This window comes from Fundulus heteroclitus, chromosome 9 (assembly GCF_011125445.2).
Source record: "Fundulus heteroclitus isolate FHET01 chromosome 9, MU-UCD_Fhet_4.1, whole genome shotgun sequence".
Classification (NCBI taxonomy): domain Eukaryota; kingdom Metazoa; phylum Chordata; class Actinopteri; order Cyprinodontiformes; family Fundulidae; genus Fundulus; species Fundulus heteroclitus.
The window spans coordinates 27635775-27659503 of NC_046369.1; the positions used below are offsets into that span (position 1 = coordinate 27635775).

A 23729-nucleotide genomic window follows, 5' to 3' on the forward strand; every position below is an offset into this window, starting at 1 on the left:
TAAAATAGTTTACAATAAACAAAAATAATATGAGAAATACTTACAAGCCATAAAAGTGTATAAATCCCGCATCTCTGCTTGAGATCCTTTCAGAATTCGGACGCAAGTTTCTACCAGTGATCTCTCAGGAGAAGCCTTGCATGGCCAGAGCCCAAAGTCCAGGGATCGAACCCAGAGAAACGCGTCTGCAGTGCACAAGATTTTAAAATGAAAGAAAAAAAAATTGCAGCGAGCACTTCCCTGTCTCAGCATCTCCTCACTAGCGCCTTGGATGACAGTATAGAGGAAGCTGCGGTATGGTGTCGTCGGTCCCCTCCTCTCTCTCTCTCTCTCTCTCTCTCTCTCTCTCTCTCTCTCTCTCTCTCTCTCTCTCTCTCTTTCTTTCTCAAACACGCACTGAAAGCGGTCGCAGCTGCACGGATTTTGCACAGCAACGCAACAGTCTCCCAGGACCGCTGTGGATCCCTACGGTCGAAGTTGCATCCCCTTGTCCTTACACGATCTCCAGCATCTGACAGACGCGCCGAGCCACGTGCAGCCCCCTTTGCGTGGTAGTGACGGGGCGCGGAGATAGGTGTACCAAGCCCCAGATGAACGCCAACTCATGACCGTATAGTTTTTTATCCTATGGTTGGGGAGGAGGGCATCAAAAAAAATCTCCACACTTAGATGAGGAGGCGCACTTTCCCAGGTAGTTTCATGTGCCACAAAATAATATATATAAAAAAAACAGCAACACACATCTTATCGTGTGTTTTCTTTGTTCACGATCAGCTGGACAAAAAAAAAAAAAAAAAAAAAGGTCCAATTGTGGCACCACCGCAGAACATCACGGCACCTCAAATGAGGGGTCACTCGCCACACTTGCACGCACCTCTCTCTTCACTGAGGCGCTATGGTGCCAGCGTCGTAGGATAGAGAACAGAGAGCGAGCGAGATCGCCCTGTGTAGCGGCAAGCAGCTGCATATTCAAATTTTAGCTCCCATGTAGCCATGAGCGTACCGCAGGAAGAATACGTTATTATCAAGCGATCTGTGGTGGAGAGGGTTTTTAGCGCGGAGCACGCAGCAGCGTTGTGCGCGGGGATGATGCCGCAGCTGCAACATCGGCAGCGGCCAGCAGATGCTGATGCCTGTGCCTCTCCTGAGCTCCCGTGGGTCACGTTGCTTTTACGCGGTGCGACGTCTTTCTGTGCGTAACTACAGGACGCGCGGTGGACACTCGTGTCTGAACCTCGACTTCAGAGAGAGGGAATAAAAATACCCCGAATGGCAGATTTTGCCCCCAAAACGCAGCATTCAGACTGCAGCTATGCTGGAAGAAAGCAGAGAAAGCAGCGTGAACGCGTCATACGAAACAGAGGTGCCCCTAAAATTTGACGTGTTTAAGCTGCGTGCTGACGTAAGGCGCCGGGAAACGTGTATATGTGTGTGGGATGTTTATAACACTAAGATCCTGACACGTTGAATCCATTGGCAGTCCATACTATTTTATAGCCTTTTAATAGATATCTAAGAGAACAGATTTGATGATTTTTCTTTTATTTCTCCCAATGGCAATTTGGATGTTGAAATTCAGAATTTACACAAGGACCCTTCCAAAGATGTTGTCAAAGGGGTGCCAGCTAAGGGACCACTTATAATTACAGTATCGCACACAAAAACCAAAAGCCTTACCAGAGTTTCAGGACTTGAATCATGCTGTCATAAGGTGAGTGGGCGGGCCCTGGAGTTGGGGTAGCACATCCAAAACTGGCATGTCATGGAGGACAAATAAACCCCGTGTAAAAAATAAATACATTAATGAACGAATGAATTAATATGTGCGGAAATGTATTTCATTGCCTGATTCACAGGGGAATAAATAAATAAATATAGGGTGGCTATGTCCTACCCAACCTTACTCTCTCTTTTCGGACAGCTTTCATAGTGTTTCAGAAATTAGCCTTATCTTGCAAGTGTTAGTAGTTCTCCCTTGAAATACAGTCATAACTATATTATAATTTTCCAGACAGTAAGACCTACTGTTCTTGAAATCTAATTTGGGGTGTTTTTATTCTCTTTATTCTCCCAAGTTCGTTCATTCACTGAATCCGTAACCACTCATGCACATTATAATGATGATTATTAATGTCAAGATGAACGATCATCTTTCTGATCATCTTTCTGAAGAACACATCCTGAGAAGCAAGATCAATCTGTATTGTGAAACTACGACAACCAGTGGCAGAAAGGCGGTACTGCAGCACACGTCCGGCCTGCGCAGATAACACGCCCGGCCTGAATCTACCACACGTTAAAAATTACACTAAAGGCCGTAAAAGGCGATTAATAAAGATGCAATGTAAATACCGCATCCGACTTAACGCTGTTAAATGTTTCAAAACACGACAGCGCAGCAGAGGAAGTGTGAGTGTGTATGTGTGAAACAAACGGGAAACGCGGCCTGACATCATGCACGCATTAATGTTGTTTTATACTGAAAGAACCGCATTGCCAGCTGTCGATTGGACCCACACGATGAAGCCGTGCTCTATTTATTCTGCTCAGCTTTCGGGAAATCAACCTGATTTATCATCCTAAGATCCAACAATCTGCACGTTGAAATAAACCTGTGCCAATCAGCGGGGTTTTCAGCAGCATGGCTTGAAATAATGTATTCATATTAGTCTATAATAAAACCATAATAGCCGTTTGGGTTTTATGGAATGAGATTCGTTTGTTTCGTTCGTTTGTGTAATTTATTAATAAAATAGTAAGAGTATTACTGTCACAAGATTACACACATTTGTTCCAAAGTCTTGATTACATTATTTCACTCTTGCAACTGTCCTAATTGCTAATATTATGAAGCATAAAATTAAAATCGTGATGAAAATATTAAGCATATTGTGAGAGTTTACCCAGAGATGTCTCATGTAGCTGACTAAAGTTTGGCTTTTATTTATTTCCAGCTATGGTTAAGGAGAACAAATGCCTTAATAAAGTGTTTTTTGTTTCGACAGATTTACACAAACATATCTTGCTGTAAATGAATTATTTCTATCTAGAATACATTAATTATTTCGTCATTCATTCATAATTTCATATTTTAAATGCATACACATGAAAATAGAAACCACACAACCATACAAAATAGGTTTAAAAGGAACATATGTTTATTAATGCTGTGGCTTTCTTCTCTGAAAATGCCTTTCAAGCTCAAACCTACATTTGCAAAGGCCTTAGTAGAAAGATCATCTTATGTTAAATCATTTGAATTATTTGAACATAATATTGTTCCCCCAATTTAATACAACAGGAAATTACACTTTCATCAATTAGTATTTTTATTTTTTATTATTATTGTTGTTGTTATTATTCAAAAAATAATTTGTGTTACCTATCAACCCGCAGAGTACTAATTTAAAAATGAGTCATTATTTATCTTGTTACCAAGTAGATGAACTTTCAAGGCATGACAAAAAAAATTATAATCTTCCTGATAAAAAATGCATCCAATATCTTTTTGAAAATAATAAATCCAGTGTAAGTCTCCATCATCATGCATGACCAAAATGAGCGCTGTTGGCTTCAATTGATAGTAACTATCCAATTCAAGTCCACTTCTGGGAATTATAATGAGTGCCTTTCAAAGAGGTCTGACCTGGCACGGGGACGTAAAGATGTCAAAGGTCAGGCATGAAAAACCAACAGGGTGCCAATATTTGTCCATCCCTCTATCATGGGTTCAAATTAGGGCCTAATACTGCGGGTGCTGCTTTGCTGCAGCTCTTTCAGGTTGTTGGAGACGACCTCTCAAGTGCAATTACTGAAATTTTAAAGGCAGCAAATTAAATTGCTTAAAAGAATTATTACACATGGATATGAACTTAGAGTGGAAGACATCTACCAATAAAATCTGAAATATTGCACAGCAACAGCAAGTCTTTGAGCTGTTTCAAAAGCGTGGCAACTTGCACAACATTTTTTTTCTTCTTAATCCTTTGGAGCATGCATAATATCACTTGTTATCAAATGACATATAAATGATCACATGGCTCAACTATCTCCACAACATATGGAAACATTATTTTTTTCTGTTTTAGATCTTTGTGTTTAGAGGGGACCAACGCTGCTGGCAGTCAAATCTTTCACCATCTGGAACATCCTCAACGCAATTAAAGACTCTGTGGATCAGCTCAGTCCCTGACTGTTGAAGCTTAAAAGAAAAGAGCGTCTCAATGGAACCACATAACGTTGTTGGCAGTCAGATTCTTTAAATACACACAAGACGGAGCACATGTGTTGAAGCTTCGGTGGAGGTGGCAAGCAAGAAACAAACCATATCATGATGTTTCACACCTGCTAATAGATACATAACATATCAGTAGTATTGCTACTTTCACATCAAACAATAAAAATGAAGGAATCAAAACTCAACCATCATCACAAATGAGGTTAACCCATTGCCAAAGACCTACCCACAAGTTCAGCTGCACCTTCTGGCCCTTTGTTAGTCCGCCTGCAGAGGAGATGCTGGCTCATTCCCGGCCATGTGAAAACAGACTGATGGCCTCCCCGCTCTCCTGGTTTAATTGGGAACAGGCTGAAATTTATGCTAATGCGGTGACATCAGTCCCACCAGCCTCCTCTCTCCATAAAAGAGCTGAGCTAAAAGGGCCAAAGTCGCCCCTCGTTTCCCAGCCAGTTCTGTCGGTCAAGTTCAAGCGCGCCACCGGTTGGGCCACTTTTGTCATTCAAATGTGGGAGTGAGCTCATCCAATTAACGCAGAGGAGAAAGTAGGCCTGTGAACGTATAAATGTATCGGGTTTGGACATATCCTTGGTAAAACTGCTGTGTCAGTTAAATTTATTTCCATCTAAAATGGGGAAGGATCATGCACCTGTGTTTAGGTGTTGAAATGTCAACCTGACCAGATGGTTTTTACACGGGATATAAAACTGTGACAACTTTACCGGTTTTCAAGTGCAAAAAGATCCATCCTTGCATAATTTTAGACAGTAATGTAAATCATCCGCTCAGGTGCGCTAGATTTCACCCGTGAGTTACATGTGAGTTCTGGCAAATGGTCCACCTGTAGTAAGGGCTAAAACATTGCATTTATTGCAGAATTGCAGCACATGCATTTTTTCCCCATAAAGCATGAACTGTGTGAGGACTTAGTAACAGCTCAAAGAATAACAGCAGAATCAAGCTAAGCTTTAATGCGTTATATATGAAGACCCAGATACACACAGTGGATATGAGACTACTTTATGGTGTATCATGAAAGGCTTTGCTTCCTGGGTAAACAAGTAAGATGCAGCTGGGGCCCACTACCGATCAAATAAGGAATGGAAAACTTGTTTGTGGTGCAACTGACAGACAACCACCAGACTTTTTATTTTCTTCATATAATTTTTTTATTGCCAAATGGATCCCCTGCTGTTCACTCTGCTGCTGCTTTGTTGAGTCTCGGCCATAATCAATGCATTAGCAGAGAACACGGGCTAACTTCAATATTTATAGCTTTCTTACCTTCGAAGACATTACACTTCTAAACAAAAGACCTGTGCAGTCGCAGCAGCAGATGACTTTCCTTTTCTTCCATGCGCGTGAACAACACTGATGTCATTCCAACTTGTCACCAGAGGGGGCAGACATCTGCAAAAATCCTGGAATTTGCGCTATGCTCCTTTAACACTCTGAAAGGACCTGGACATAAAGTCATACATACAGTCAATATCTGATAAAGTGTTATATATTGAGTATGAATTCCCCCGTCCAAATTAAATTGTCCTATATGTTCATATGTTTTTTGACATTTTGTTTTACATTTTGATATACAGTATATATGCAGCATGGTGGAGCAGATGTTAACGTCGCTGCTTCACAGCAAGCAGGTCATGGGTTTCAATCTTTGTTCTCTGTTGGAAACATTTTATGTGGAGTTTGTTTCCTCTGCATTTGTGCATGTGCATTTTCTAGGGTACCATGGCTTCCTCCCAAGGTCCAAACAGATGTATACTAGTTGGTTGATCTCTCCAAACGTGTGCTCTCTTCAGGTGTGCCTTTGTTTCACTGTAACCTGACCAGAATGTACCCCACCTCGTGTACACCAACCACTGGATGTAGGCACCAGACCCCACTGTGGACCCGATAGGTATAGGAAATGGATTGGTGCATATGAATAATTGATTTAAAAAAAATATAAAACATTTCTAAATGTTACTCAAATAGTAATCCAGGTTGTGGGGGTAGGGTTTATAGGACCAATTTAACTTCTATTTCAAAGGCAGTTTTTGTGCTTATTGGTTCTTTGCAACTTGTGTGTGATAATATTGTTCTCCTTTTCAACTAAAACAGTCTCAAGTGGTGGTTTCACAAAGGTTGATGATAATGATCATGATACTACTTGCTTATTCACAGAAATAAACACAAGAATGCCACAGAATCTGGCAGTATTTGTTCTGTAGACGGTGCAGGGATAATGATAGCTCATGCAGTGTGTCACCTTTCTCTTTCCATGCACTTCCTGGTTACCCTTATTCTTCCACGAGACCGCTAATTAACAGTCATGAGTCGGAGTCCTGTTTTATATAAATCCCTGTGACAAAGCAGATCTGGTCTTTTTTTTTAACTGGTTCTCACGGGTCTCCCTCTCTCTCTCACACACACACACACACACGCGCGCGCACACAGAGGAGGTTGCAGTTGAGACAGGCACAAAAACAGAAAAAGCGGGTAAAATTAAGGCAGATCAGAGAGGGACAATAAGCACAGAGGTAAAGGGGCCCTTTCCTTTGACAGGCCACCACTGCAACATTTGCATATATTGAAATCAAGGGGTGAATGCCATGCGTAGGGACTGACAAAGATGAGCCAACGGGATTGTGGCGTCCCCGCTGCAGACTCAGAGGCAGCCGCCAGGCTTCCAGCAGCACCCTGGGAGAAACCAGGGAAGTGGTGTGGGAACCAAGAGGCCCCCGGAGCCGAAATGAGGGAGGGGAGCCACTTGTAGCCCATGACGCATTTGCATTTTATTTGTGTCCATTTTGCTCAGTAATTTCTGCCCTGGCTCTTCAGCCACAGATGGCGAACATGATAGAGGGATTAGCATTTGTGTCAAAGATGATAATGAGGGAAGTGTTTTGTTTTCTTTTTTTTCCCCAGACGGATTTTACGGCGTTTTATTTGACCAGGATGGTAGTGTCTGACATGGTGGAGAAAACAAAAAAAAAATATTTAATTGTCCAAGCATGCTAAAATCTGCTAAATTAAAAAATGTGTCTTGTATACTAACAGAAGTATGAAATCAGCTAAACGGCTCCAGTTTACCACAACAATTCCTAAGCAATGTGCTTATTAGATGTTGAGTTATACAAAAGAATAAATAATACTGGACCGGTTCCAGTTCCTTTCATGCAGAGATTGACAGGTTTTCTTCCTGGATTGCCTCGTATTTAGCTCCATCTACTGTATCTTTCAACCAACTCTGACCTACTTCCCTAAACCTGCTAAAGAAAAGCATCTCCTCCACAAGACGCTACCATCACCACGATGGGTTCACAGAGACATGCAGTGTTAGTTTTCCCTCCTCACATAGCATTTGCATGTAGAAAAAAGTTCAATTTACATCTCATCTGGCCAGAGCACCTTCTTCCGCGTGTTTAGCTCGTTGCTTACATTGTTTGTGACAGCAGAACTGCAAAGGGGACATCTTCTGACTTCCTTTTAACTAAACCTTTTTTCCACAAACATCAGATTTGTGGATTGCACAGTGAAGACACGTGGAATGCCATTGTATTAAAAGTTGTCCTGTCAACACATTCTCCCACCTGAGCTACAGATCTCATCAGCTCCTCCTGAGTTACCTTATGGGCGCCTCTCTGAGTAATGCTCCCCATGTCCAGATAAGATAAGATAAGATAAGATAGGCTTTACTGATCTCACAATGGAGAAATTCACTTGCCACATCAACTCATACAAGAAGGTGCAGAGTAGGAAAGGTGCATTCAGTTATATACAGTGAATCTTCATATATACAATGGATCAAAAAGAATACAAAAAAAACCCCTCTGTGCTTATTGTCCCTCTCTGATCTGCCTTAATTTTACCCGCTTTTTCTGTTTTTGTGCCAGTCTGTTAGTTTAGGTTGATGGCCGTGTCTATATGTGTATGTCTGAATTTGTGCCATATTCTTTGCCATTTCCGCTGGCTGTTCAAATCTTGGGAATGTGTTTTGACAACTCAGTCCTGCTTTAAACTTTACCACGACTTTATGCCGGACCAGTCTGGTGTGTTTGATGGTCTTCATGAAGCTGTTTATTCATTAACTTTTTTGCTGTCTTGTTTAATGTATGAGGGTGGGGTATTTAGGGTGATGTGGAGTGTTGGTTTTCTGCCACTCGGAAGTAAATCGATAGCACCAGGTTTTATTCAGCCATACAGGAGAACACTGGACTTAAAATGAAATGGATCCCACAGTTTTCATATTTGCGTTTCCACAAAATAAAAACAAAAACATTTGTCATTTTCCTTCTACTTTACAATTATGAACCACTTGTGTTGGTATATCACAAAATATCCCAATGAAATATATTTAGTGTGTGTGGTTGTAAATAGAAAGACTGTGAAAATAGACAAGGGGTTTGAGTCATTTGTTTGCTACTATATAAAAATACACTATTTAATTACAACACAATCACTCTTACATGCAGAATATGCCAAATCCAGAGTACAGAGCTGTAAAAGGACCAATGTTGTAAGCCGAAAGAATAATGTGAGTTGGTTTATCTCTGCAGATGTTTGCCTATCAGAGGTGCTGCTGCTTTACTGCATGAATATCCATCTCATCAATTTCACAATGTGCTTTGAAATGTCCCACACTTGTGCACAAACTGTAAAGGATATGTTTGTGTGTGTGTGTTTTTAAAAGGGAGGGTGTCACCAATTAGCCAAAACAGAGAATTAAACCAACCATGGAAGACCACCCAAATCACATACCCTGGCTCACATGCTAAACGCAGATTTGAATCTTTTGGGGGGTAAAAAGGTTTAGAAGCTGAGACTTTGCATTGTTGGTGGCATGTAGGGATGAGCTGACATTTTGATGCATGTACAGGCCACTGAGGCTGTATCATTCAGAGTCATTAACACTGACCAAGCTGCTCCTGAGCAAGGCATATGTGCACCCAAAGCTTTCGTCGTGCGTTGCTGTCTGAACAGAGTGTGTGTTAGTGGAATCTAGGAGATGGACAAACGTGTCGGCAGATTAAAAAGCAATAAACATAATAACTTTGTGTGTGAAGTACACCGCATTGAAGTTTTTTTCTTCTTACCTTTAAAGTGGAAGCTAATACTTGAATGCACAATTACATCAAAAAGCACACGCTCCTTTTTTATTCATCCCCGTTGAGCAGTGTTTCAGTGCCAAAGCAGAGAGGAAGAGGAGCATATCTGAGACCTTAAGCTTCTCCATTTGCATAATGTTTGTTTTCATGCAGTGAAATGTTAAGATGCACGATGGTAAAGCATGAGACCTGGGGATTATCATTAGGAAGATCACAAAGATGCATTCAGGGGTATGCTGAGGAACAACAAGGGGCTAAGATGGATCAAACTTTACATTCTAATAGGAGTCGATGAGTTGAAGCATGATGGCTAATTAAAGCTGCTCAAAGGTTTTTCCTTTTTGTGGCAGTCTTCTTCATGCTTTCCATACTTTATGTACAGTGGCTACACTGTACAAAGTGTTTAGAAAGATTGCAGGAATTAATAGGAAAAGGTTATTTAATATAGTTCAAAAAAAGGAAAAGTCAGAAAGTACATTTGGACATTTAAAGAAATGTATGAGGTGTTTTTGTGACATCACTTTCAAAAGATTTGGATTGCTCTTTCATTTATATCTTTTAAAACCTTTTCCTTAATGTAACTTCTTAAATGACAAAATTATTTCAGTGTGTTTATTGGCAAACCTAATTGGACTTAGATTTTGGTTTTTATATTGTGTTTTTTTTTTTTTTTGTCAGACCCACCCCTCAAAACACTTAACACTGGCACCACATTTATTTAGTCGCTATGAAAACTACGCACACATTCATACACCAATACATGGATCGGTAGGCCACTTTGGGTTAAGTGCCTTGTCCAAGGGCATTTCCACATGTGGCAGGAGGAAGCTGAAATCAAACCCAGAACTTTCAGTTTGTAAGATGACTGCTCTTCCCACTGATCCAGAGTGACCCAGTCATGTACTTTGATCCTTTGTACTGTACTCGTCCTTCATGTGGGAGTTGAACATCATCACAGTTTTGAGGAGGCAAAGCAGATATCTGTTAAAACCCATTTCTCCACCATCAACAACACAGGTCTTAGTATCACCCTCATCTGGATCTTTGTACTTCTGTAATACTCAGGCTCAATTCCCATTTAAATTTGAGTTTAATGGAAAAAGCCTATCAAAATGCTGAAGGTTTCTGATGTAATGCTACCCAAGGCTTTAAAGCTCATGTGCACCAAGCTGAGGTTTAACACCTTGACCTGGGAGGAGAGTATCTTAGTTTTCTGTAACTTTGAATTAAGAAATACATTTCCCCCCTTTAAAATAGGATTTATTTATGACGTTGAAGGATGGTTCCCCCTTTCTTAAAGACGAGGTGTTTGGTTGACACTCCTTTAATAACCAATTATGACTCAACACTTTTGCCTCTCACAAATTTACCTGCTGAATTTTGATTATTTCAAAAGGGTTTTACCTATAGATTGTAAAATCTATTATATACAAAAGGTTAAAAAAAAATTCCCAATATGTAAGTTTACCACATTTGTCATAGAATTGTCTGAATAAATTGCTATATAAAAAATAGACTGCAGTGTTGTATATATCGCATGGAATTTAGCAACTAAGCATTTCTTCACAGAGCCATGCTTTAAATTTATATGAGCTGAAGCACACATTGATCCAGGAATCCTTTCTATGTTATATGGTAATAGCGGATGTTCTGTCTCCCCTGGATGATGTCACAGCTAACAGAACACCAGACCAGGTGTACCAACTATGAAGAGAAAAAAAGACAGAGAACAAAAAGATTGGAGAACAGTAGGAGAACTCAGCAGAATGAGAAAAATAGACCCTGATGTCCTCTAGGAGCCTAAGTCTATAGCAACATAACTATAAAGAGATATCAAGGTAACCTAAGTCACTCTAACTATAAGCCTTATCAAAAAGGGAAGACTACTGTTTAATAACAGAAACCTCATAATATGCATTTTTTTCCCCAAAACAGATTTCAAAACCAGATCTTTTAATAAGTTGGATCCTTGTTTGAAGTAATGAGCTGTAATGGAGAATACGGTTCACTGGTTTTTGCTTTTGGCCTTACTAGCCTATTATATCTGTAAAACATTAAAAGCTAGAAAAATATAGATATTTTTGTTTTTGCTAGCCAAATTCTAAATAAATAAAAGAAAAACAGCCATCCATCCATCCATTTTCTAACACGCCTATCCCTTGTGTGGGGTGCTGGTGCCTATCTCCAGCTGTCAATGGGCGAGAGGTGGGTATATATATCTAATTATATATATATATATATATATATATATATATATATATATATATATATATATATATATATATATATATATATATATATATATATATATAGATAGATAGATAGATAGATAGATAGATAGATAGATAGATAGATAGATAGATAGATAGATAGATAGATATTTAAAACATGCTAAGGTAATTTGGAAAAATGATTTATTGCCAGAACAGCAAAATGGTTCATAGACAGTTTCAATTTTTAAAATGATAGCCACAACCTGAAACGGCCTTTTTCGTCATGTTTCAATCGTTAGAATTTCCTGAACTCTGGTGAAGTACCTGAAGGCATCTCGGAAGCTGCATCTACATCCGGGGCACTGAGCAGTTTCACATGTAGGTCGGCTCAGGCTGTCGTTTACTGTCCTGCAGGTCCAGGAGCTCCGGGGTGCTGCTCTGGTGTTTCCACCAGCATTTGACCGAGAGCATGGTAACTATATTGATGCTAACCCAGCAGTGTTTAGTTAACAGTGTCGCTCCACGGACTTCTAGCGAGCATTTAGCCATTTAGCTAAATGCTAACTGCGGTTTGCAGCAGGCTGACAGGTGCTGGAGCGCTTGGCTAAATTTAGCCAGACAGACATCTGCTGAGTTTCATTCATTCTCCACGAGGCTTCCAGCTAACTCGATGTTCCGTTTAATTTATAACATTTTCATCTTTTATTGAAAGTGTGTGTGTTTTCCCCCCCACCGCGATTAGCTTAAACAAAGTCGGAGTACCTTTTGTTTTCTGGACGCTTTTCTTTTCGTCTTTAATGTGGAGCAACTAAAACTGCAGGCCAGCCTCGCATACGCTTCAATGCACCAAATAATAACATCTGTCTGTTTCAGGTTACACTGTGGTGACCTACGTAGGCGTGTTGGTACAGATTTCAAGGAAACTACATGGCAAAACAAGCAAATATCTGACAAAAAGAAAATAAATAAATAATGGAAATGCTTTTTAAACGTTACGGGGGTCGAATGATTCTGGGATTATTTATGATCCTCAATTTACTTTTTCACAAAATAATTTCACTTAAATGTTCTTTGAACGTCTACCTGCGTCAGGGGTTAAGTAAAGCTTGACTTCCTGTGTCCACCTTAAAGGGGACATTTCTAGAGCGCGACAGTTTCTCCGTTTAAAACGCCTGCTGACAACTTTGCTTTTTCATAGCAGGGCATTCTGCTAGAACACCTTGATTAAAAACCAAACGTTGAATTGTAAAGTCAAGCCTTTATTTTTTTCTAATTTTTCATAGAAAATCGTGCAGACTGTAACAGCATGTCATAGACCAGGGGTTTCCACAGTGATGATTGGGTGCTGATGTATTAAGACTTTGTATTTCCTTAATTGCTAAACTGATACCAAAGTATAGCATTACAACAGGCTGAGCTGTCCTTGTTTCAATGCAAGGAGAAGGCTGTATTATAAATGCTTTTTTTTGGTAAAGGTCCCTATAAAATGACTAAATTCTCATAATTTTACGTCATTTTTTATTATTATTATTATTATTATTATTATTATTATTGTAATATTATGACTTTATTCTCATAAGCCATCTGTAAAAGAAAAAAAAACACCTGCCAAAAGGGGGACAACAGTCTCTGGCACTGCTATCTCGGGGGGCTGCAGGCTGAAAGTTTGGGAAAAGGCTGTCATAGAGTATCACATTAGTTTTTTTTTTTCTACCTTTTTCCAGTAGACCTCCCAAAGTTACTCCAAAAGTGCATCCACGGCCCAGCCAGGAGGTCACATGATAGTTTTTGCTATTGAATTAGAACTAGACTGAGGTGTCTAGGGCGGGACGTAGCACAGACCCAGAAATTGAGGAAAACTGCCACGGAAATCCTGCGTGCAACACCTCTGTTTTTATTTTCATATTCATTTGTGCTGTCATTACAGCTGATAAATCACTGTTCGGCGATCACAAATATTGAAATGTGACACAAAAAAAATACAATACGTTTTAAGCTATACGCTGTAAGCAGTAGAAAACACGAACCAACAGGTAGGGCTGGGCGATATGGATTAAAAAATAAATCTCCGATTTTATCATACCAAATCCAATTAATCGATTTTTTATTTTTTTTTTTTCCTCCTTTTTGTTTCATAAAAAAAAATTTAAGAAATTATTTTAAATCCTTGCATTTATGTCAACCATTTCGTCAGGGAGTTGACCTGAATTCAAAGTGCAACTAAAAACAAGCTGTGAAACATGATGGTAGCCGTGCCATTATAAACAATGAAAATATAACAAAACATTTGCTGCTAGTGGTATTACACATTGAGCTAAGAACAGGCTTCACTGCACTTGTGAACTTCAAACTAAGTTAAAAAAAAAGTAAATAAGTAAATGAAGTACCTCATATTATGGTAAAAAAAAAGTTTCCACTTAACAATATTTTCACAATACATTTGCCTAAACATATATTCAGCATCACATGCTGTTCTCTTCATGGAAACCCAATGAGCGTATTGGCAAAATAAAATCCAGATTTTCCAAAAATGAAATTTGAAAGAATTGTAAATTCGAATTAATCGATTAAATCAATTTATCGCCCAGCCCTACCAACAGGCTATTCAGATTTAGTTCTGCAGGTCTTTAGGTAAATCCAACACGGTGGTGTAGGATCTAAAGTTTGTCACGGTCACCGAAAACATCAGCTTCCTTTGTCATCGATGCGTTTGGAATCCGTCAACAGCAACAAAAAAAATGAAACGGCTGTTTTCGGGGGGGCCGGCACCGCCAATGGTGCAATCACAGATTTAGCTGGCGGAGCAAAAGCTGCAGACTTTACTGAGAGCAACCGAGCTGAAGTGGCTGAAATGCGCTTTGCTCCTTGTAACAGGCGCTGATGGGGATTCAGCTGGTGGTCAGCTTGCTGGCTGCCAGCATCATGCAGAGGATGGCCCCACACTGCTCATTTGCACGATGGCTCCTCTGCAACGGCAGGTACGTCGCACTGGTGTATCGGTTCACACGATGCGCGCCGTGCCGCTAACGCCTGTTGTTCCTCCCAGTTTGTTCCGATTCAAACACCCCTCGGAGGGAGAGCTGTGCGCGTTGGCAGGAAAACAGATGCCCAAGCAAAGCAGACGAGACAGGCAAGTCATTTTATTTCATTTAAGTTATTTGCTGCTTAAACACTTCACCTCCAAAATTTTTAACCCAGCCTTATTTGCTGTTTTACTTTTTTTTTTTTTTTTTGTTTTCAAAGGAGGCAGAACGGAGAGAGCAAGCCGCTCACAGTGCCTAAAGACATCGACCTGCAGCTGGAGAAAGCGCCGGTCAACGTGATGGACGCTCTTGGTAAAGCACGCGCTCCTCTGCAAATGTTCCTTCTCTTGGTTCTGTTACTGCTCACTTAGAGATTCTGGGAAATGCTCCTTCACGTCAGTTCGACAACACAACCGGACCGTTTGGCCTCTCTTTCCTCTCCTTGCAGTGCTGCGGTTTTTCCTGGAGTACCAGTGGCTTGTAGACTTTGCTGTCTACGCAATGGGCGTCTTCCTGTTCACTGAGTGTTATTACGGCGTGGTCGACGCCAGTAAAGAGGTCAACATCGGAGCCATCTGGTGTGTCCTAACCGTACTCTTTGGACTGTATCCTTCTGCTCGAACAGTGTTCGGACACAGCTGCGACTTCTGGTTTTGCTCTAAAGCGGGAACAGGTGCTCCGGTCAGATTTGCCTTTTCTATGAATGGATTATGTATCAGAATATGAGACAGAGCTGTAGAGACGTATTGGAAGGTAACTTCAGGGGTTCCTGCGTCTGCACATGATGTGTAAGTGATTTCCAGGTCTGGGTAAGTATGGAAAAAGGAAAATGGAGCATTCACAGCAGGTTTTTCGTATTTCTTTTTCTTACAGGTCTCGTTCTCTCAAGGTTTTGTCTTTCCATTATCCGCGTCTTTCAATTCATCTGTCGTTAATCCCCGTTATATCTGTCAGTCGCTTTTCCATCATTCATCCATATATCCGTCTTCCATCCACACATTTTATTTGACTGTCTGTTAATTCAATTCTTCCGTTATTGATCCATTTCTCCCTCCCTTTTTTTTTCTGGTTTCATATTTAAACCAAGATTGTAGGAATATTTGCAAGAAATGTATAATTTGGCTAAAAGTGGCTGAACTTAAAAAATTGAGTGCAGATTTAAAAAAATATATATATTTATGAACCCTGTAGCCTACATTTTATTATGTTTATGAAGCCATGCCTGTCTTTATTTTTTTAATGGACTTTCAGTCTCGTACCGGGTTGCTCCTCCTTAACCCATAACTTCCAGAAAGGCCCTTCACACTCTGATGAGCCACTATTTCCGCTCGGAGGAGGGCGGCGAGCGCTCCGTGTGCCTCGCCTTTGGTTTCCTGTCCCTGCTGGTGGCGATGCTGGTGCTGGTGGTCAGAGAGGACTACCTGGAGTTCGGCCTTGAGCCCGGCTTCACCAGCCTGTTCGACAACCTGGAAACCTTCGCTAAACAGCAGGGCTACGCTGACTGGTCGTAAGTACCTGCCCGCGCAACGACTACTGGCTTAACTAAATGCAGCTGTGCTGACTTTGTTCTGACGACAGGATCCCCGTCACTAAGCTGACTGTGAAGCTGGGCCTGGCGGCTGTGTGCGCTTACGTCGGTTCCCTCCTGGCCTTCCCCGGACTCAGGCTGGCCCAGACTCATCTAGATGCGGTCCAGATGAACTCTGACCGCCCCCTCATCCAGTAAGAACTCTGTGATCCTTCTAGTGCTCTGTCTGTAGAGCTTTGAATCGTCTCGTTACTGCAAAGTGCTTCATAAGTAAACTCGCCTGTCCTTCTGATGCCCCTCAGGATTCTGCTGCACATGAGCTTCTTATCTCCTGTCATCGTGTTGGTTCTGTGGATAAAACCCATTGCTAGAGACTTTTTGGCCAATGCACCAATGGGAAAGACTTCAGTCACTCTGTAAGTAAATAATCCACTGCAGTTTAACCTCAGCGTAAAATAAAAAAGAGAAAACAATTTAAAGTTATGCAGGCGAGTTGTCAGCAGGCAGGAGTCTTACAGTTTTCCTTCTGCAGAGTCAGCAGTGCAGCGTTCGACAGCGTGCGGCTGTGGATCATTGTGGCGCTGTGTGCGCTCCGGCTGGGACTGACCCGGTATCACCTGCAGGCCTACCTCAACCTGGCTCAGAAGTGGGTGGAGCAGATGAAGAAGGAGGCGGGGCGCATCGCTGCCGTCGATATTCAGAGGAAGGTCAGACATGGGTTGGCTTCTTGCCCTTTTTTTTTTTTTAAGGCTGATGTATGATAAGATAATTTTGCACATTAGAAAAAGAAAGTGTTTTAAAAATTGAAATGGTTATCACTTTTTCTCCCCTTGTCTTTAGAGAAATCTTGAAAGCTATTGTGCTTTGTTTCAGGTCACACGTGTGTTTTGCTACCTAACGATAGTCACACTTCAGTATTTGGTTCCTATTCTGCTCATCCTCTTCTCCACTTTGGCACTCAAGGTGCTAGGTAAGTAAAATACTGTGTCTGGGAAAAAAAAAAAAGCATTTTATGGGTATTTATGCATGAGCTAATTGTAGTTTTAAAGCAAGACTCCCATCAAACGGATCCTGAAAGAACAGCAGATGGCTGAACAAATGCTGCATCATGAGTCTATTTCACATGGTTAACAGAAACATTTTTGTCTGGTTGTAAAATATTATGACTTATGACTTTTTTATTTTTTATTTTTTTTTTTTAAATGAAAAAAAATATATATCTTTTGTGTAGGGAACTTCTCCTGGTGTTTTGATGGTGAGGAGACCCCGGGGGTGACACCGGCGCTGGTGCTCCCCACAGCAGCACCCGCGGTGTCTGGAGGTCTGGATGAGGACGACGAAGGGATGGAAGACATGGAGGAGGACATCCAGGCCACCGTAGCACGTCTTTCAGAGATGTTCAGCGCACTGCGGTCTGTCCTCAGTCCCCTCTTTCTGCGCGGTTTCTTCGCCTTCTTCACTTGGTGGGTGGCCGCCTGCCAAGTGATCAGCTCCCTGTTCGGCATCTACTTCCACCAGTACCTGATGCAGAACTGAGGACGCCGGCGTGCCGGACGGCCGTACACGTAGATCACGTAAGGCTCTCTGTGCATGAGATGCTGCTGGAAAGGAGCCCCCAGACGAAGAGGGAGACGCGAGACGAAAACGTGTAGCCACAGACGGACGGATCGTGGGTTTGGCTGCGCCAGCTAAGAATCGTTGAACACCTCGGCTGTACTGGCCAGCAAACTTCTGGCATCAGCAACACAAACGTACCAAAAGAACCAGGTCTTATATTACAAAGCAACTTCAGCTTTTATGACTTTACATGGCTTCCCTGTGGGAGCAGCATATTTAGCAGAGGAGAAATAACTCGAGGGTGGATCAGCTGCATTAAAAGTGCAGAAATGGGTTAATGTTTCCTCTCCTTTTAACCCGGTTGGTGTGAGAACCAGTTCACAGATGGTCTATTACCTTTAATCTATCCAAACCTATTTTTTTATTTTTATTGTAGGTCAGGGGTTCGGCAACCTTTTTATAACACCAATAGCCATTTTTGCCTTCATTCCTACTAAATAAAAATTAGTTTATTGCCTAAAAACCTACTAGTTAAGGATACCTTAACTTTTATAAATGTGATGTAGAATTTGTGACTGTACAATAAGGATCCACATTTAATTCTTTTATGATTTAAAGCAAAACAAAAGCTAAACTTGTCCAGAAGGAGAATTGTTTTCATGAGTAGAACTGCAGCGGAGGAGGTTGCATATTTAGGGTGAACATGATGAAAAATAGCTGGGTCAGTTAAAGGGGGAACGCATCAGGCAGATGGCAATAAAGGACTGAGAAAAGCAACCAAAAGGCAAACTTTTTGGAACGATTGGTTCCATTCTGCTGGGGAAATTATTGTTGCCTTTGCATTTAAAACCATTGCTTAATGCTTAATGCCCTGTCGTTTTTGGTCCTAAAAGGCACCACAGAGAACCCAAGGAGCCTCGCACAGCTGTACAGCCTCTGCTCTGGGTTATTCTATATTTATTATTCAGTTAAATGGTCAAATTAAATCTCTTTTTAACCACTTATTGTGCATTAAGAGAACAAAAAAAAAGACTTCTCACCAGATTTGATTATTACTGATAAAAGCGCGTTTAAGGTTTCATGGCTTTGCCTTTGCTGCCAGTTAAAGTTGTCTTGCATGGGCTTTATGATTTAAAAAGCATCGATACTTTCCTCCTTTCCTTGTTTTTAGTGCAGAATGTAAAACAGCGGTAACTATTAGAAAATGGAAACCTATATCACAAAATCCCTTAAATGCTTGCATTGGGCGTGTAGACAATGTTACACTGAGATGTTGCTGCAAAACATCAGTCTCCATGTGAATTCACTAGATAATGTAGATTCTTGCATTTTACCCTGACATTACTGAAACTCTGCCAACAGACCCCAGTCAGGCACGGCCCATAACACTTGAAGTATAAAATAGTGCAACCTTATGAGCAGGAGCCAGCAGTACATGCTGGCTGCACTGTTCAGTGTGGATGTGGTTACTTAAGAAAATTCAGACTTGGCTATGCAGCTAAGACACCTCCCTCATATTGAAAATGGTGAAGTTTTAGTCTGAGTGACCGGTGCGTTCACTCATCTGAAAAACATTGGACTCTTCTGTCCCCGCTCAAGGCCAATCCAGTTAAAAAATCATCAGAAAACAATCACTTTGGTTTGTCTTTACCTTCCCAAGTTTGTCTCTAACAAACTGTTCATACCACACAGCTGACATTGGACACAAAGTCTTCCCAGGAATGTTCATGGATATGACTTAAAAAGTGGCAGTTTTTGCCTGAACAAGCAAGACACCCACAGTAGTTACACCCAAAGCCGTTTCTGTTTTATTTTTTAGTTTTTCACGCATTAAAGTGGCATTTAGTTGTTACCCGAGAAGCTCTGTGAACCCAGAAGTACCTTGTAGGGTTGCCGTCTTTTCCTGCTGTTGCTGCTCCAAATCACCTCTAAACATATATTTTCCTTATTTAAAAACAGAGAATCATGGAGCATGTGCTGTCATGGTGGTTTTCAGCTATTAAACGTCTGCCACCATCATAATGGTGGCACAAAGCAGCTAGCTTGCTATTAGATTTTGTTGTACAGACCTCCCCACACCCATCCTCAGCTACGCGTCTGCAGCTTTCGTTGTGCATCTGTATCAGTGTTATATGAAAAGGCTAAAGTTTAATGGCGCGTTTCAACTATATAATGGTACCAGTGCAGGTTTTTGTACTTCCTGTGTTGGAAGATGATATATTTTGTGTAAGGGACTCTGTTTCCCTTAAAGAACCGATTTCAGAGTGCTAATTCTTTATTTTTTTTGTCCTTGCAGTTTTTTTGTTTTTTTTTGCATCAGTGTTGAAGAGTTTTGCCGAAGGTTTCTGAATGCCAAAGACTGAAGTGATTTTGTTTCGACCGAAGTGCCTGGGAGCTCAGGGTTTTAGTAGTTTTTAAAAAAAAAAAAAAACTCTCCTCCCTCCCTGTTTGTTTGTTTGTTTGTTGGCTTAAACACGTTTCTTTGTTGTTGTTTTTTTATTAAATATATATTCATAAGAAGCAGAGATGGCATTTCTAAACACTAGATAGCTGAAACATTTTACGCTTCAGATCAATTACTGTTTATTTGTCTTGCAACACCTGACACCTTGTAATTTAGAAATTAGATTCTAACATTTTGAACTGTGTTGTGATAATGCTTTAGTTTTGTTTTCTTTCAGAAATCATACTGTGAAGTTTAGATAAAGATGTTTGATTTTTTTATTTGATTTTTTTTTTTTTTTTTTTTTTTCTGAAAGCATGGTGTGCTGTGTTTTAAGTTTGTGTGTGCAGTCTAATTAAAGAAAACCTTCAGATTTGATGTGATCCAGACTTTCTCACTTTGTTCTGCCTTCTGTCTTTGGGAGGCTTCGCTAATACATTTCTTCTATAAAACCAGTGCTGCGTTGGACAAAAGGGATCATGCATGACAAAGGAGTGTCTAGTTGCTGTGAAGGGTCCTGATCTCTGACCCCGGCGGCCAGGCAGGATCATACTTTAATCACTAGTGATGACTATGAACCCGATGGCCCTGCACAGCCTGGGAACATTGAGTTTTCAGCCGCTCAACTTAGCTGTGGCACAAATATTCCCTGTTTGATGGAGTGGACAGTGCCTTTTAAACAGTTTCATACCACTTTTCAGTGTATTTTTATTAGGATTTTAGGCTGAAGACTTAAGTTGTATATGTAAAGTGGAAGGTAAAACATATTTTGTTTTGCTTTTTACAAATAATTGAAAAACTTGTGGCGTACATTCGGTTTTGTGTTTTAATCCAGGGGTGATGTGGAGCGTTAGTTTTCTGCCGCTCAGACTCTGCCCAGGTCTGACACATGCATTCATCCTGAACAGCCTGTCTGCTGTGTTCCTTAGTCTTCATAAATCAGTTTCTTCACTAATGCTGTCTAACAAATAGCCAGACTTCAAATATGTTAAAGGAGGGCTATTTATTAAAGTGGTATGCAAAAGTATTCACCCTTCTTGCCATTTTTCATGTTTTGTTGCCTTAGCCTGGAATTAAAATGAATTGTTTGAGAGTGTGCGCTATTTTATTTACAGGACATGGCTACAATTTTGAAGGTGCATATTTTTTGTTATTGTGAAGGAAACAGTAAATAAGGCAGAATAGCAGAGAACTTCAGTGTGCATAACTATTCACCCCCATAAGTCAGTACTTAGTAGAGCCGCCTTTTGCAGCAGTTCCAGCTGCAAGTGGCTTTGGATCCGTCTCGATGAACTCGCCACATCTTGTCTCTGGGATCTTTGCCCGTTCCTCGGTTGGATTGAGGTCTGGACTTTGACTAGGCCATTCCAGCACATTGAAATGTTTCCCCTTAAACCTCTCCGGTGTTGCTTTAGCAGTCTGCTTCAGGTCATTGTCCTGCTGGAAAGTGAACCTTTGTCCCGATCTCACATCACAGACAGACTGACACCGGTTCTGCTCCTGAATATTCCGTATTTAGTACCATCATCTTTCCCTCGACTCGGACCAGTTTCCCAGTCGCTGCTGCTGAAAAACGTCTCCATAGTATGATTATGCCACCACCATGTTTCACTGTGGGGGTGGTGTTCTTAAGGTGATGGGACGTGTTTGGTTATCTCAAGACGGTGTTTTCCTTGGGGGCCAGAAAGTAAAACGTATGTCTCATCTGAAACAAAGCACCCTTCTCCATACATTTGGGGAGCCTTTCAGCAAACTCAAAACCTGGTTTCTTGTTTTTAACACCCAATAATGGCTTTTCTGGCCCCTTTTGCATAAAGCCCAGCTCTGTGGACTATATGGTGTTATGTAGTCCTATGGCCAGATCTCCTAGTCTCTGCTCAGGAGCTCTGCAGCTCCCTCAGGGTGACCTTTGGTCTCTGTGCTGCCTCCCTGATCAATGCCTTCCTGGCCCAGTCTGGGAGTTCTGGTGGACGGCCCTCCCTTATCAGGATTGTTGTACTACCACGTGGTTTCTATTTGAAGAAATTTGATAGCTGTCCGAGGGAACGACAAAGATTTGGGTATCTTTTTATAAGCCCACTCGGACTTGTACTCCTCAATAACTTTGTCCCTGGATTGTTTGGAGACCTCTCTGGCCTTCATGGTGTGACGCCTCTGGCTTAGTGGTGCTGCAGCCTCTGGGGCCTTCCCTGAAAGGCCCCAGAGGCTGCAGCACCAAGGTGTGTTTATGCTGCCAGATAGCTTGCACATAAGTGGACTATACTTCACTAATTATGTAACTTTTGAAGGTAATTAGTTGCACCAGAACTTTTACAGGCTTCATAGCAAAGAATGGGGAAAAAATGCATATCAATTTTCATTTATTTAAAAAATATATTTAAATTTGAAAGATTACGCCCCTTTACATGACACTATCTTGTTTTCAGGGGGAGGTCCTTGAATATTTTTTTTTTACTTTTTTTATGTTCATATATACTGTGTTTTTCATTTGATATCACCGATTTAAATGGTGATGTCAAATGAGACATGTAACAAATGGCTAGAAAGCAGGGAGTGGGGGTACTTTTGCAGGGCGCTGTAATTAGGGTCTTTTTGAAGGCAGTTGCTTTGGGGTTTCAGAGTAAAGGAGTCTAACGACAGCTGTGTGCCACACTTTTAAGATTTGTATCGTCACAACATTTTGAAAAGGTTGAAGGGGTATGAATCCAAACGTGTTTTTAATTCGACTGTGTGTTTGCTCTTCATCCATGTAAAACCTGTCTGGATTTTCTGGTCATTTTGTTTGATTTTCGTGAATAACTGCTGACTGTGTCAGCAGTCAGGAGGGGACATTTCAGTTGCCGTTGGATGAAGTGCTTATGGATCAGATTTGTAGCCACGGACATGAGAAGCCGCAGAGCCTCACAGACTCATCGCTTGTGTCTACGCAGAAGGCCTCAGGTCACGTCAGACTGATCCGTGAACTGCAGCTCCCCGCCTCAGCCAGCCGCTGCTATAGTGATTTCCTGTGTATGTGTGCGCAGAGGACCCAGACATGCCCTACAGACTGGGGCTGAGGCTTTTCTCAGGGGAGGAGACCAGACGTGACCCCGGTGAAAGCCTCTTTTCATTTTTGGAGGGAAGACAACCGAGTTAGTCTGGGCATGATCAGCTACTCCACGTTCCCAGTTTGGATGCGAGTGGGGAGGCAAATTCTCCGTGGGTGGGGTTTCCACAAAATGCTCCTTCACACTCCCTGTCAGACAACCTGCTGTGGAAATTAACTTTTTTTTTTTTTATACTAAACAATTTTAGTGTTTTGTTTTTTTTTCTCTCCCCCAAACCAGACATAAAGGTCTCGGGGCTTTCAAGCAGCCCTTTCTCGCTCTGCTCCGTTGGGTGGCTGCGTGGCGAGCAGCGTGACAGGGCCCTGACACGATAATGAGGGAGTGCGCTTGCACGTGGATTCAAAAGAGAAAGTAGGTGACCGAGAGGAAATAAAAGGAAACATAAAGGGTTCACAGTGGAGGACGTTTTTTATCGGCCTTCAGACAAAGAAAACAGGCAACAGCATCACATTTTGCCTTCAAAGCCAGACGCTGGAATAAGAAACAAAAACACAAAAGAAACCAGGACAGAAAGTTACAAAT

At 41.3% G+C, this 23729-nt stretch overlaps 1 protein-coding gene and 1 long non-coding RNA gene across 5 annotated transcripts in view; one reads left to right on the forward strand and one right to left on the reverse strand.

Annotated features, from left to right (window-relative positions):
* LOC105932441 overlaps nucleotides 1-4584 on the reverse strand; it is a 60607-nt gene extending 56023 nt beyond the window's left edge. Inside the window, exons 1-2 of one of the 4 annotated variants that reach the window (XR_004931701.1) lie at nucleotides 4464-4584; nucleotides 1678-1752 (exon numbers count right to left, since the gene is read on the reverse strand). This is a non-coding gene — a long non-coding RNA (uncharacterized LOC105932441). Of the gene's footprint in view, nucleotides 1-44; nucleotides 784-1677; nucleotides 1753-4463 lie in introns of those variants that run through there. The other 3 variants (XR_004931700.1, XR_004931699.1, XR_002428682.2) reach the window with 3 other exon arrangements.
* Nucleotides 4585-11887: 7303 nt separating this feature from the next.
* tmem161a (transmembrane protein 161A) lies at nucleotides 11888-18193 on the forward strand. Its single transcript, XM_012871663.3, has 11 exons — nucleotides 11888-12021; nucleotides 14424-14527; nucleotides 14596-14679; nucleotides 14793-14884; nucleotides 15021-15177; nucleotides 15864-16079; nucleotides 16151-16294; nucleotides 16403-16516; nucleotides 16633-16807; nucleotides 16974-17070; nucleotides 17332-18193. The coding sequence occupies exons 1-11, from the start codon at nucleotides 12019-12021 to the stop codon at nucleotides 17634-17636; spliced, it is 1491 nt and encodes a 496-aa protein (XP_012727117.2). The 5' UTR covers nucleotides 11888-12018; the 3' UTR covers nucleotides 17637-18193.
* The last annotated feature ends 5536 nt before the right edge of the window (nucleotides 18194-23729 follow it).